General features: G+C 45.6%; 1 protein-coding gene across 2 annotated transcripts in view; it reads right to left on the reverse strand.

Annotated features, from left to right (window-relative positions):
- MYO1E (myosin IE) overlaps window positions 1-15,851 on the reverse strand; it is a 635,008-nt gene that overhangs the window by 155,938 nt on the left and 463,219 nt on the right. For both annotated transcript variants that reach the window (XM_086959387.1, XM_086959385.1), the window contains exon 17: window positions 7,804-7,910. In XM_086959387.1, the coding sequence (XP_086815513.1) occupies window positions 7,804-7,910 (107 nt within the window). The remainder of the gene's footprint in view (window positions 1-7,803; window positions 7,911-15,851) is intronic.

A 15,851-nucleotide genomic window follows, 5' to 3' on the forward strand; every position in this document is an offset into this window, starting at 1 on the left:
AGTCTTGGGTTTTCCCAGACTCCCCTGGTCTGTTTCGGGGCCACGCCTTGTCCCGGAGACCCTGTGAGGAGATTGGCGTTTTTGGGGCGGCATCGATTCCCGGGTGGTCTATGGGGCGGTGATTCCGGTTCCCCGCGATCGATTGGGGTTGGGGTGTGTATTCCGTCCTGTTCCTGATGTCCAAGGGCACTGGGGTTCTTCGGCCGGTGTTGGACCTGAAGTGGTTGTATGCTTACATCCCTCACATGTAGTTCAAAATGGTTTCGCTTCGGTTGATCCTTCCTCCGAGGTCTCGGGGTGTCTTCCTTGCTTCAATAGACTTGTGTGATGATTGTCTGCATATCCCTGTTCATCCAGCCTCTCAGGGTTTTCTCCAGTTTTGCGTGCTGGGTCGTCATTTCCGTTTCCTGGTACTGACCCTTGGGCTCTGCTTTGCTTCCAGGTTCTTTCCTGAGGTTCTGGCTCCTCTTATTGGACATTGGCATGGGGAGGGCGTCAGTGTTTTTCCTTATCTGGACGACTTTTGTTTCTGCTTCTTATCTTCCTGAGGCGGTGTTGCATGTCCAGTGGGTATGCCATGTCCTGGAGCATCATGGGTTCCTCGTGATTGTGCCGATGTCCTCCCTGGTTCCTGCGCTGGTATTGACTTTCATTGGGGCTCTGTTCAAGACTCAGTTGGGGATGGTGTTCCTGCCCCCTCCCTGAATTCTATCCCTAATGTCTGCTATCCGTGCCCTGTTGTCAGGGCCTTCTCATCCAGTGAGCCTGTGGTTGAGGGTTCAGGGTCTGATGTCTGCATCGTTGTTGACTGTCCCGTGGGCTCGCCTCCACATGTACCCGGTGGTGTCCCACATTTTGTCGCTTTGGGACCCCTGTTCCCTCGATATGGGGGTTCTGGTTCCTAAGTCGGTAGCTGTTCGGGTGGTCCTGAGTTGGTGGTTGGTCGACGGGAATCTGTCCAAGGGCCGCCCTTTTCTGATTGTTCCCACCCGAGTGGTCACTACCGATGCCAGCCTGCTGGGGTGGGGTGCTACTCTGGGGGTTTCAACGACTCGGGGGGTTTGGCCTCAGTCGATGTTGTCGTGTTCCTCCGGCTACAAGGAGTTGAAGGCTGTCCTTCTGGGTCTCTTGGATTTCTCGGATCTTGTTCGGGGTCACCACGTACAGATCCGAACGGCCAATCTGGTTGTCATGTCTTTTGTGACCCATCCAGGGGGGTGCAAGGTTCGCTCCCTCAGTTGCCTCAGCCGCCAGATCTGTTGTTGGGCGGAGTTGTATCTGGAGTCCCTATCTGCAATTTACCTGCCTGGTGCAGAGAATTCGGTGGCGGATTGTCTGAGCCGGGTTTTTCCTTCCATGGGGTCCTTGTCCCTCACGCGATGGATGTTCCAGAGGTTGCGGACGATGTTTGGGTGTCCGATTGTGGACCTGTTTGCCTCCCAGGACAATGCCCAGTTCCCTTGCTTTTGCACGATTTTGCCTTGCCAGGATACCTGGAAAGTGGACGCACTTTCGTTCTTTTGGCCGAAGGGTCTGTTGTATGCATTTCCCCCTGTTCCCCTGATCCCTGCTGTGTTGCGGAAGATCAAGAGGGAGGGGTCCTTTGTGCTTCTGGTTGCTCCTTGTTGGAGCCGTCGCCCTTGGTTTCCCCTTCTATTGGAATTGGCTGTGTCTCCGGGGTGGGCATTGCCGTTCGTTCCCTATCCTCTGCTGGGTCCTCTTCTTCCTCTGCCTGTGTTCCGGTCCCTGGGTTTGCGGGCCTGGCTCTTGGGAGGGATTCTCTGATTCGTGAGGGTTGTTCGGTGACTGTGGCTGGGGTCATTCAACAGTCCCGACGGCCTTCTACGCTTCAGTCCTACGCCACGCACTGGGATAATTTTGCTTCTTGGTGTGTTGGTCGTGGGCTGTCTTTGGATTCTTTGGATCCGGCTCGCGTTCTGGATTTTCTGAATGATGGGTTTGTGTTGGGCTTGGCCTTTTCGACTCTTTGAGCTCAATGGGCTGCCGTTCGGGCTTTTCATGTCCTACCTTTGGTTTCAATTTCTCCATTGGTTGCTTGGCTGTTTAAGTCTCTTTCTTTCCAACGCCCCCGTCCTATCAGGTGTCCTCCTCCTTGGGACCTTCCTTTGGTTTTACGTTCCTTGCAGTTGGCTCCTTTTGTGCTTTTGGAGTCGGTGGACTTGAAGTTTTTGACACTCAAAGTGGTGTTTCTTGTGGCAATTGCTTCTGCCAGGCGTATGGGTGAGTTGGGTGCTTTCCTTCGTTCTGCCCCATTTTTGTTGGTTTTGTCAGACCGTGTGGTCTTGCGCCCTCATCCTACCTTTGTTCCTGAAGTGGATTCTTATTTTCACCGGTCTGCTGAGGTGGTTCTTCCGGTTCTTTGTCCTGATCCGTCCTCGGCTGAGGAATCCCTTTTGCGCTTCTTGGATGTTCGTCGTGCCTTATTGATTTATTTGTCACGCACGTCTTCCTTTTGTAATGTGGACAACTTGTTTGTCAATTTTGGTCTGTCACGTCGGGGCCTGAAGCCCACCCTCTCCACGATCAGTCGTTGGATTAAGGAGGCCATTATGTTGGCCTATGCTTCGGTTTCTGTGGTCCCCTCCCTTCCTGTTCAGGTCGTTCCGCCAGTTATGTTGATGTATCCTGGGCTTTTTTCAAAGGGGTGTCCTTGGTGGATGTTTGCAGGGGTGCTACGTGGTCTTCCCCGCATACCTTCATGTCCCATTACCGCCTCCAGGTTGGGGGTGGGGGTTCTGTTTCTTTTGCCTCTTCTGTTTTGTCAGCGGGGGTTCCTTCAGAGGTTTCCTTTTTGTTGCTATACCTCTGTATATTAAACTATGTTTTCACTGCACTGCTGGTGTAGTCTATTTCCTTACATGAAGCTGATTGCTTTGGTATCGGCTCATATGTGATTACTGTGGCGAGGAAGACAGGACGAGGAGGTAATGCCCCGGTTACTTACCGGTAATCTTCATTACTCCGAGTCCATGTCTTCCTCGCCACAGTATAGTTTCCCTTCCCTCCCGGCCCTGGTGGTGGCTTCATGTCTGCGGCTTGGTTCTTCAGGTCGTGTTGGTGCTTCTGTGTCCCTTTATGGGATTGGCTGGAGCCACTGGGGGCCATCTTGGAGGAGGGAGAGGGAGACTAGAGCGCTGTTTTTGTACTTGGAGTTCTGTGTGGAGCCGGAAGACATGGACTCGGAGTAATGAAGATTACCGGTAAGTAACCGGGGCATTACCAGATGGGGATAGTGCCTGGACAAGACCCGCCAACACAGTGCGCGCACACCAGTCACACTCGCTGTACAGAGCACGAGCCCCGTTAAAAGTTAAATCCAGTAAACAAATAAGCACTGAGAAAGCCAGTAAGGCTGGCTTAGCAAGCTTGTGCGATGGATCATTATTTTATTGTTTATTGGAAACCTATGCCACAAAAAGCATGCTCCAGCCTATATGTGGCCCTGTATGGTGTAAAAAGGTTCAGTAAAAAGAATGAACAATTTCATGTAGTTTGAATAGAATAATATAGGTCCTTCGTAGCAGACTGCTGTAGTCAGAACATTAATAGAAAACATGTTTAGTTTTCATGCACATTATAGGAAAATATGTCTTTATTGGTGCACATAAATGTACTATTGGCTTTTCATTACTGTTGAGATGGTGGCATGACTACAAATATAGAAATAAATAAGGCAAAACTACCTTTTTTTTAAAGCAGTGGAAAATTAAGTATTGCTCACCAGCCCTGGCACTAAAATACATTTCTTTTTAGTTGATGTGCACATTAGCATGTGAAATGCTGTCACTCACAGTGAAAGTGAGCCAATGTGTGTAGGAGGAAGACCCATTGCCTCATGTTACATGTGCTGTACTGGGTGGACCAATGGATGGCCCAAAGCCCTTCTATTTATAGTATGTATTTTTATTCATTTTTTTTATCACATGAGGCAGGCTAAACAATTAAAGCTGTCTCTTGGCCAGACATAAAAACTGGAGGACCCATCCCATCCAAAGTGTACTGAACTAAATATAAAAAAAAACCTGGAAACCTTCAAACCAAGGGGACCTTTGGTCTCCAGCGAGTAAGCCGGGCCCTGCCGCAGTGTGCGTCCTGCCAGGGGCCACCTGTCGTCTTCTGGCACCACAGACTTTCTGGAAGGGACCTGAAGCACCGGATCTTACTATACTGTGCACAAAGAATCCATATATCACCTCAGCTACACTTTATAAAACTCCTTAGACTCTGACAGAACTTAGATAAATAGAAAACTAACCTATAAATAAAACACTTATATCACTTGATCTTTGGAGGTAACATTATTTTGTAACTTGTGTCCATACTGATTACATTGCATATAATATAAAGGGCAAACTGCAAACTTTAAGATCTGAATACAATATTTGACCCTTGTATGATGTTTCTGCATATGGTTGCCCCTAACCTATTGCCTATGGCTTCCAAAAGGTGTCTAGATATGGTTACACCTTGTCGGGGCTCAGCGTGGTGGAAGGCCATGGTTCCCCTGCCTTTTATGATCATGTTCGTCATGGCCTCCTTTTCTCCTCAATCCAGACTCTGATAGGAGGACAACACTTGAGTTAAAACAGATGCCATCTCAAGCGGCACAAGGGTTCATTTAGTGCTGGAGACTGGGAATCTCATGAGCGGCACTGATATTTGGGACATCCAACGCTCACCTGTAGATTGGCTCACTTAGATGCCCTGGGGTGGGAGGAGGTAGTTAATGAGGTCGGGCTTGTCATGGGAGCTACTCTGAGCCACCAAAACAGATGCTAAACACTAGTGCAGCAACAGCTCCCACGATTGGGAAGTTATCACTTTGTTGGAGGGGTAAGGACTTGAAGAGAGTCCGTCATACAAGTAAAAACCTCTCACCAGATATTGGCTCACATCTCATAACCCCAAATACTAGGAATGCAGGAACGGAAAAGTGCCAACAGTATTTGAATAGGCACCTTTCAGGCGCTAGGTAACCTCCACCTGCCTCACAGTTAGGCCTTGGCATGAAATTCTGTTCCGCTTGCGGAGTTTGTGGAGTTTTTCCTACTCATTTCTGAAAAACTCTACGTAGCAGCGCAGAGCGGAGTTTTTTCTCTCAAGCGGCTCGCCATTGTTAAGTTGAGTGCGAGCGAGAAAACTCTCACTCCAGACAACCTCCCGGCGTGATTTCTCAACACAAGCAGTAGCGGCAGGTCACGGCAGCTCGCGATGAAAAACCTTCCGCTCGCGTTCAGGAAGCTGCCGCTCAAATAGAACATCTACTCGAGCGGCAGAAAGAAGCAACGCCCTCTAGTGCTGTATGCGATGTCGTTCACGCTGATGTTACAGCGTGGGACAAACAACCGGCTCTAACAATCAGCACGAATAGCACATTGTATCTCACTCCGCAGCTTGCAGAACTCCACGTAACATGGCAGAGTTTTTTGGGCACTATGTGGAGTTCTGTAGCAAACTCCACCCAAGCCTACTCACAGTCTGGGGATATGCAACTAGGATAAACAAAATTACATTTTAGTTTTTCACCTTTTCTGATGCAACATTACAGGTCATTTGATAGGTGTTTCACATCGCATAGAGGTAGTTCAACAAGAGGCTATTAAACAAACCTACGTCTGCTTATTTCAAAACCGATTCTCAGGATGTATCCTAGGAAGGCCTGTGTCTAGAGAGCTACTCACAGAGAGTGACCCGTCCTCTCACCCTGTCTGCTAAGAGGTTCAAAGAATTCAGCTGCGACCAGTTACCTCTAGCCAGACCTCTAGCATTATCACTAGACCTCCGTCATCAAAGTGCTCTCATATTCCCCTAAAGAGACGCGCCTCCCTATATTCAGCACCCATCACTGCCCATCATCAGAACCGCACCAATGCAGAAGGCTGTCCGGTAGTGCAAGACGAGTTTGTACATCAGCCCTTAGTATTGTGCGGGAATACCCGACTCAGAGATAGAACCATGACTTTATGGAAACTTCTGTCTGTGACATACTGGACATCTTGTATAGCATGTACCCTCCCAGAAAGTGGGAAACTCACTGAAAATATTATTTTTACTCTGGGTTAAAGCTGATAATTATGCAACAAGCTGTCTTTCCTAGGGCTGTGACTACTATTTTCTGTTAATTGTGGTACTTTCTAGGGAAACTCTAGAGCAACTTAGACCAACAGGAAGGTTGAGTGGAAAGGCAAACACAACCCAGGGAAAGTTAACACAACCATTTACATATTTCAAGAAATGAGCGTGGCACTTTATATCTTAACAGAATCCATACTTAAACATCATTTAGTCTGTCACTGTTCTGGTTAATGACTTTATGGTTTACCTAGAATTTATAATATTAGTCTATATCACACTGACTAATTTTTCAAGTCTTTTATGACAGATAAAGTAGTCCAGCCACTTCTAGTATTCCTAAAACAATGCTTTATTTGTCCGATCAATAGATACCCAAACTACAGCCAATGTGTTTCGCTCCATTAGCGAGAGCTTCCTCAGGTCTATCTGTTCTAATGTTTTCCAATTTATATTTCACTTCATCTTTTCTTGTATCCAAAATGTTTAATTACCCTTGTTGTTTATCAAATTGTGCTTATCAAATTCTATGCATTTTCGTGATGTGATTCGCTTAATTTCTTCCTGTACCCAGCGTATGGTCTACTTCACAATGCAAGTCTTACATTCTGTATACTACTGTCCGGGTATGCTGGCGTGCCTCGTGGGCTCACCAAAACAGTTGGAGCAAAAAAATACTTTCTTTTGCGGATGTTGCAGACTTTTATGTACCGAAAGATTGGAATTATGCAGCAATGGAGGTCTAAACTATGCAGCACTGTTGATTAAACATGCAGCGAAAAGGTCAATTAAGTGGCATACCACAGAATATTCTGTGGCCGTTTTCTTTTGCTGTTTTGTCCCTGTAATACTCAATAAAGACTCAATGGGAAGGGCAGAGTGCAGACTACGCAGAGTTCACATGGCTTCTAAGGAACTGTTTAGTTCCTCTTATTGACACAGCCTTCACTACTGAGCCAAGGAGTAGCCATGGCAATGTCAGGGATACCAAAGGGCCACTGGTACTAACTGGCGCCCATGGCTAATGAAAACTAAGACGAATCAGAGATGGAGACATCTTTCGTCACCTCTGTTCGGCCAGAAGTTTCACCTCCACCGTCCCAGTCTAACACTAAACACAGCAAGCAGCAACTGAATGGTGACAAGTTAGCCTTTGCAAAGGGTCTGCCAAGAAACTGTAGTTCTCGGATTGTTTTACTTCCGGTGCGTTTAAGATAGCAACAGCAGTTATCTTTTTGAAATCCGCAAATTATGTTGCAGATGATGGATTACATGGCAAATCTGGTAAATTTATAGTAATGTACCTCAGCACCACTGAGTAATTTCAGTGGCCTTCCCTTATGGTCTGATTAGGCCTACAACAGGCATATATCAGATCTATACCTAACCTCCTGGCCTTTAGGAAAGCACTGAAGACCTGGTTGTTTCTCTCCTTAGAGTCCATGTTGAATAATGTCCTTGACCTGTAGTTTCAAGCAGTGCCAAGAAGCGCTTCATGGGTATACAAGCGCTCTATAAACATATTAACATAACATAGTGAATGTTTGTAAGAGTTCTCCTTCCCTGATGAACATTACTTGCCGTAAAGTCACCTGTTGGCTTTTCAGGTTCTATTTTGTGTTTTTGTAATTATACACAGTGCATGTCAATGTCTGCGGCAGCCACCCCGCGACCTGCGACTACCGCCACTACTCCAGGACCTATTCATACCTGCTTTCCTCCCAGTCTCGAGGCTTCTTGGTTTCATTGGGCTTGATGCAGCGGATATAGTGGGGAGTGCATTTCATCAGAGTGCTGACAAGGTCATTGGCTTGTTTCTGTAAGAAGAAGAAACAATATTTACTCATGAGTCACCCCACAGCTGCAGGGCTTCCAACACATCTGCAGTGGGAATAGCATGGCTGAACTGTTGTGTGGGATGAGGCAAAATGAGAGAGTTTAATTACAACCCTGCACTTGAAGCAAATTTCTCTTTTAAACCATATATCTTGGTTCTCAGTTACCAGTAGGACAGAGTGAAGAAAATACATTGAAAAAGGGCCATACCATGAATTTTACTACTAGTGTAAATAATATTTTCAACCAAAAAGGTTTTAGCTAATACAGTATTTCGTAAATATATGAGGGATAAAGTACCCCCTGCAACACATATTAAGGATAATACTAGTCACCTAGAAGTACAGTGACCATATAGAGGAATGAGGCTGAAGGCAGAGTTATTTTTATAAGGTCACAGAACTGTTAGGAGACTTGAAATATCCATATAAGGTAGAGGGTGCTTTATTCCTTATAATCACATCATCACTACCCACAAACCTCTTACATCCATAGTGTGGTGTTTTATCATATGCATTAGATAGAATATTTGTAAACAAGAAAAACAGAAGTAGAAACTCTAGTGTAAAATTAACAATATTAAAAAACGGGGCCACATTTTGTGCAAAAAGATTCAGTTTACGCTATATAAAACTTTATAAATAAATAAATAAATAAATACAAATCATATTTAAAAAATGCTTTAGCTCAGAATGTGTAGAAACATGAAGAGAGATTCTATTGTTCATATAATTTCCTAGATCGTGGAAAAACTAAACATGTTGCCATAAATATATATCTCCTTTCTGCTTATCACTGATCATCTAGAAGAACGGAGCAGAAGAAGGAAAAGCCACGTGTTATATGTTTGTTAAACTACACCTTTAATGATGATCTATGTCCTGCCTTTCGCATTGGCTAGTGCCCCCGGCAGCAGGCACTGTGAAGTCAGAAGTCAAGTGTAATCAGTTATTAGTCTTCATTCCAATCAGTCTTCAGAAACCTCCAACGTGTTTCGTCCACGAGGCCTTTGTCAAAGGCTGTTCATGGCAGTATTGATGTTGATTCTGTGCAGAAACAACTGCAAGGTCTATTGATGTTGATTGCCCAAGGTGAAAAAATCTATGTGGGAAGTGTAAATAGCATATATGTAGCAGCGGAAGTTCACTCCATTGCTATATCTCACCATACATTACTATAACGTTTGCCTTTTGACCAATAAGGCCCATCACAACCATTTGGATGCAACTACATCCCTGGTGGACAGTGCCCCACCAGAGCTACCATACATCTCTGACACCGCTCATTTCTTCCAGGACTTGGCCGGTACATATGTGCTATTTACACACCTGAGATATATTTTCTACCTTGACCAAGTCCTTGTGGGTTAAATGCATGCCTGCTGTTTCTATATCACTATGACTGTGCCTCTACGTGCTTACTATATTGTCTTGCTTGACGGCTGTACCAGTTCACCCATATAACAACCGTTTTTGGCGAGTACCTTTATTATACAAGTTGTACTCACTTTTCTTTTTAGAAATGGAGAATATAATTTAGCAAAAACAACACGGGGTGAATATAATTTAGCCACACTCATATTTCTGAGAAGTGCTACTCTGTCGTTTCCACTGCTATGATTGTAATAGTTGGTCTATACAGGCATTGCAGGCTGACATGTTTCATACTGCTTCATCAGTGCTAATGACCATCGGACTGAGTACTACTACCTTTGCTAATAGCAGCGCCTCTTATCTGCAGTGTTTAGAAACAGCAGATATAAGTGGCGCCCAAACAGGCAACACTTAATAATGACTGGTTCATTAACTGACAGCGAAGGATCCTGGTAACCGAAGGACTTGTGTCTGAGCGATATTAATGCGCAGGTTTTTTAGCGCTAGGCAAGGAATGATGTCTATGGTGATAGACTGATCGGCTGACTGACCCAGTGCAGGCTCAGGTGACAGACTCTCTGAGCCAGGTTAGACAGGGAAGGTTTAGGGAAGACACTTCTTGTGTCCCCCACCCAACTGTTTCTGATGATAGAAAACTGCTGTGAACTCCCATTGGTGGATGCTCGCACTGATGTCATAGCTTATGTTAGCACCCCGTCACATTAGGGCTGCCAGCTCAGTCCTAGAATTCAGTCAGAAACTGAAAACTTGGCTCCACGTAGGAACCAGACATGGCGGCTAGCAGCCTCCTACACATCAGTGCAGAATATACTCCTGGGTGAGTGGTATGCGTAACATAACAAGCAACAGTACCATACGGTGTCACAAACGACCTCATGCGTGACGTCATTGCTAAAGGAAAAGGTAGACTGCCTGTAAAAAAAGCATCTCTGCTTCATAATATCCAATAAACTAAGGTGCAGTAAATGTTGGTGCAATAGCCAAACTACGACCCCTGAATCTAACGTGCTGCAGAGTGCTGTAGCGCAGAGAAGCCCTGGTGCAGTGACCCTCGTCAAGCACTGCAGACTTTATTGGTGAGCCTCCAATAAAGGAGAGTTGGTTCTCACCTAGAATGATGCAAAACAGCGTCTGTAGCGATTGGCTTTACTTCCGAGTTTCTTGTCCTAAAGCTGATAATGCGAAAAAGTTGGCTTGTCAGGTACAAAGAAGTAAACGAACACATGTGCATCTGAGCAGCTGTGATGTTCTCAAGAACCACAGCTGGAAATATCCTGTGTATTCTAAGTTGTGCTGAATGATCCATAAAAAAGCCTGACCAGGGCAGAAATATAAAGACATGCGGCCTACATGCTGAGATAAAACGTATTCAAACATCCGAAAGCCACAGTTTGGCAAGGGTTGGCGCTGTTGGGTTTGTGGGAACCATTTAGGGGCGCCAAAGGGTACAATTCCTGACATAAATAACACGAACTGCAACAACATCTGGTCTGCAATAAGAAATCTCTGCCGTTTGCAACATGTCTTTAAATCACTGCCTTGGGCAAGCACATCAATTCATCAGAATACCGGAAGTGACATCAAGCACCCTTTGACCCCAGGTGACACAACAACGTTGCATACCGTATAACTTTATGTAGCATTCTGGAGGGTGAAACACTCAATTTTAGCGGGAGACTCACGGTTTCTATTTTGTTCTACAATGTAAGGCATTATTTTACCTGATTGCCCTCTATTTTACTCAGTATATTTAGAAAGCATTAGATAAAAACAGATTAAATTACATGTGATGTTTAAGAAAGTAGTATTTATTTTATGAATGGGCTCAGACCTGCTTCACTCCTCCCAGCTGTGGAATTATGGGTAACATGCTGGAGAAATAGCTGAATGAGCTGAGCCTTCCCTCCTCTCAGAAGTATTTACTAGCAGGAATTGAGTTCCATTCTTGGCAAGACCTACCCAGTGTTTCATCCTTCTAAAGGTCGAAAATTGAGAATCACAAATTGGAAAATACCAATAACTGTTATTTAGAGCATTGAAAACTCTGTGTAAAAAGCAAGAGCTGCAGCCAATAGCTCCAGCAGCAAGGCGAGGAAAGGGAGGATGATGGGAGCGGTATGGCGTTGACCTCTTTTACTGTCCTTCGTGCCTTAACGGCCTCCTGTTCGTCATCGTCACTGAGAATCTATGGGAAGGGCAGAGCTGGGCTACGTAAAGTACACAGGGCTTCTAGAGAACTGTTTACTTCCTCTTATTGACACAACTTTCACAGCTACTGAGGCAAGGAGTAGCCATGGCAATGTCATAGATACCAAAGGGCAAGCCAGGAGGGCCACTGGTTCTAACCGCCACCCATGACTGAGGACGACTATGAAGAATCTGAGATGGAGACTTCTTTCGTCAAGGCTCTTCATAACAGCGCTGGCGCCAACTGCCGTCCCTCAAACCCTCCCGATCCTAACTTCCTGCCTGGGCAGTGCCACAAGGCAGTCTAGGGAAGCTTTACACATCTAAGAGGAGAGATAAAGTGGCAATGGTATCACCTCTCCCTCCCAGAGAACACCTGTTCCTTTACACAGCGCTGGAATCTTGTCGGCAGGTTTACTGCCTTGGAACTCCTTCCTTCCAACCTTCCTCTGGCAGCTTCTATACATTTTCTCCATACTTTTTGATGTCTCTGTCAAATTTCCGTCTTCTTTGTCAAGGGTCACCATGACTCCACTCCTCGATAACATAAGCATGTTACACCATTTTTAATTCCATTATTTCTTTATCCAGTTCAATCAATAAGTGCTCCCTGTCTATGCTACTTCCTTCAACCTTCACCAAACATTTAGTTCTCCTCCATTGCCCTATGTTCAGTTGCACGACTGAACCATTCACACTCAAAACCCTGTAAATGTCAATTAACTTTCTCTGAAGTTGCCCATGCTCTACGTGCTTGAAGAGAGTCATAAGACCAGACTAAGCCATCACATAAGAACAAGACTTAAGTTTGTCATCATATTTTTTCTTGTTTTCTTTTTTTCTTTCTCGACACGCAGGTCCACAGTGTGCCTCAATCACACTCCTCCCACACACACACTCGGTGAGGACACAATTTAGACACACACAACCTTCTCAAACTATTCTAATTATTTATACTTTCCATACTCGTACTATACTCAGTATCCAACTTGAATATAACATTTTCCTTCAATGCTTCAGTAGCACAATTTCATATAAATCATTTCTTGTGTGCATGGTAAGCTTTGACAGTCCACTAAAAATATATCTGTTATCTGGCCAGAGGCTCAAGTCTCCTCCTCTTTTACAGGCTATCACAACTGGAGATAACCGGAAGGGATGCAATGATGAGCTGCGTGAATCTTTCTTTACACTAGCTGTCTTGCACTGCTTTAGTATCCATTCTTGCTGAAGTGAGTTTATTCCTGACCGTATATAATAACCACAGCAAACAGTCAAAGCAAACCGTCAGATATAACAACATGCTCACTTGTGATATGCAACCAAAATAGCATAAACAGAAAGACAACATTGATACTGGTGTCAAAAGCTTAACAGATTGTAGCAAACGTAGAACAAGGAAACATTGAACAGTCAGTTAGGTTTCAGTACATGCTCCTGATTCAAAATGAATAACCTTTAATTTCTAACATTCTAGTGTATGAAACTGAGCAAAGGAGATTATATATAATACAACCAACTGCAGGGTTATGTGAAAGGTAGAAGCACATTTCTGTAGCAGAAGCAAAACCTAAATGGCTGCAGCTGAAGGACCTTTATGAAAATGACCATGGTGGAGCACATTCTGCGGATGCGTCTAGATGCCATTTTGGAGTACCTGAAAGGTGCATGCCCGGGGGCTGGAAAGGAGCACCCACACATATAATACAAGATAAAAAGATCTGACAGTGCGAAAAATGTCCTCTTTTGAATGTGGCTTTGCACCAAAAACAGGGAAAGCAGCAAAATGTGCTTTGCAGAATGTTTTATAACTGCACATTTGTTATGGGTGCTGGGTTACTAACAATAAAAACAAGCATTTACAATGCAATAGGTCTCGCATTATTAAAGTTTGAGCTATTGGCATTGTAAATGACAATGTCTTTTATTCATTTGTTTTTAAAATCTGCAATCGGTGCATAAACATGCACTTTGAATGTATAGTCCATGCTTACACTGAGCAAGGCTGGCAGTAAAAGAGACTGCCAGCCTTGCTTCTCATAAGCATAGACTATAAGTACAAAGTGCTTGTTTATGCACCGATGCAAACAAATAAAAGGCATTGTCATTTACAATGCCAATAGCTTAAACTTTAATAATGCGAGACCTATTGCATTAACAGTGAACCGTAAAAAGAGGGTGAAGAGGTACTAAACCATGTAAAGTCCTATTAAGGAGACCTCTGAGATGCTAGTGGGGCTGGGGAGAGTCCGCAACAAGTCAGGCAAAAGAGAAGAAAGTCAGACCTTTGGAAAAAATAACTCACAGCGGATTTTCAAAATGGTGCCACTCTGACAAGAGGTTTCACAGAAGGACATGAAAATAAAGACATTTATAAACGGAAGGAACTTATTAAGAAGCATAAAGCCTTTAAAATAAAAAGTCTTGCCAGGGTGTATCTAAAAAGGGGACTTCTTGGGACGGAGGCAGAGTGAGAGGCACTATTCGCAGACTCGAGTGTGCTTATCCTGTTTGCCTGGCCTGGCCTTGGAGATAACTTCCTGTGCTGAAGTGCACTTACGCCGCTGCGGCAAGTGCCTCTTGAATGGTAACAGCTGGATGACAGCGGATTGCCTGCCTCACCGCGCTGGACTTTGGACAACCTGCATGTTAATGGCCGGGTGGCTGGCTTAGCAAAGCGCCTTGAGGTCGCAGGGCCCTTGCAACAGCGCGCCGCAAGCGTTCGAGAGCCCTGTCTGTGCAGGAGTGTGCATAATACTGCAAGCACCGTTGGCTGACTTGTAATCTCTCTTTTTTTACAACTGAGGAGAGACATCTCTCAGCCAGGCGGAGGATGTCACGTCCACAGCATTACAGATTAACCACCCATATGGTAGGTTTATCTAGAGGGGGCATCTCTCGAAATTGCAGCCTGCAGCACTACACGGATAAATTGCACCCAATCAACGCACAGGTTGATGTCACGCCGATCCAGCGAGAAACGTGCCAAGAGAAAATTCTGTCGGCTAATGCACCTGCTGCGAGTAACCAGAACGCCTCCAGTTGAAATCTTGCCACAAAAAAACTATGCTTCGGGCTGGTGGTGACCCCGATATTTACATTTCTGTGATACCACGAGTCAGCTTCCTTCCTAAAAGTGAGGTAAACAAGGTCTTCCAAGATGCAGTCAATCAACCCCACCTCCCCTGTGTAGTTTATAAACCTACTTTACAGCAGCATGCAAAGGGCTACGTTTATAAACTGCATGCAAGGGGCTGTGTCTGTGTGTGTGTGTATGTGGGGGGTTGTTAACCTTACTTATGGAACGCTGTAAAAACAAGTGTCACAGATGGTTTGTCGAAATGACACGCAGTGTGCGTGTCACTGATGAGGTAATGTTTTCCGGAATGACACCTTGTGTGCGTCACTAATGGTTTGCCAAAATGACACGCAGTGTGCGTGTCACTGATGAGTAATTCAGCTTTGTTAGTACTTATATTTATTTAACGGAAGAGTTCCGATGTGCTTCCTGTATGTTGCTAGGTTACCGGTTTTACAAAATGGAGTTACGTTTCTTGACCCCCTGCGTGACCTTGCACCGGTGTCTACGTGCTTGACGTCGTCAATTGTGACGATGTGCTGTAAATTGCGTCCATTCAATAACGTAGAGCATTCGAAATCACCGCCGCAGCCCTGCTCCGTGAAAACCGGAAGTCAGGCACTTTTGGCCGAGACGGGGGCGGGGCCTGCAATCCAGCAGGAAGTTCCGCCCGCCGCCGCCGAGGAAGCAGTGAAGCCGGCCGACTCCGACCAGCGCTGAAGAGGAGACACGGAACACGCCGAAAGAGCCCGGTGAGTGGGAGGGGAGGGGAGGGGAGGCCAGGGGTAATGTGAAGGCCTGTGTGTGTATGCATGTGTGCGTGCGTGTGTGTGTGTGTGCATGTGTGTGTGCATGCGTGACTGTGTGTGATTGAGAGAATGCGAGGCAGGGGATAGTGTGCCTGCGTGTGCATGCGCGCGCCTGTGCGTGCGTGCATGCAGAGGGGTGGGGGCTGCCTGTGTCTGTGTGTGAGCGAGGGCTTGCGCCTGTGTGTGTGCGTGCGTGCATGCAGAGGGGTGGGGGCTGCCTGTCTGTGTGAGAGCCAGGGCTTGCACCGCGCATGCGCAGCTATCAGACGCGCGCTCCCGAGGTGAAATCTGACTATGGGAAAGCGCGCGTCTGATAGCTGTCCGCTCTCCTAAATACGGGCAGCATAAGTTGTCGAGCTGATGCATTCATGCTTCGCATGAATGCCACATCAGCTCGACCTAAAAACTATGATGTATGGCCCCAAGTAATTGTCCTCAACCTCTTGGGGAACA

This window comes from Lissotriton vulgaris, chromosome 2_2 (genome assembly GCF_964263255.1).
Source record: "Lissotriton vulgaris chromosome 2_2, aLisVul1.2, whole genome shotgun sequence".
NCBI classification, from domain to species: domain Eukaryota; kingdom Metazoa; phylum Chordata; class Amphibia; order Caudata; family Salamandridae; genus Lissotriton; species Lissotriton vulgaris.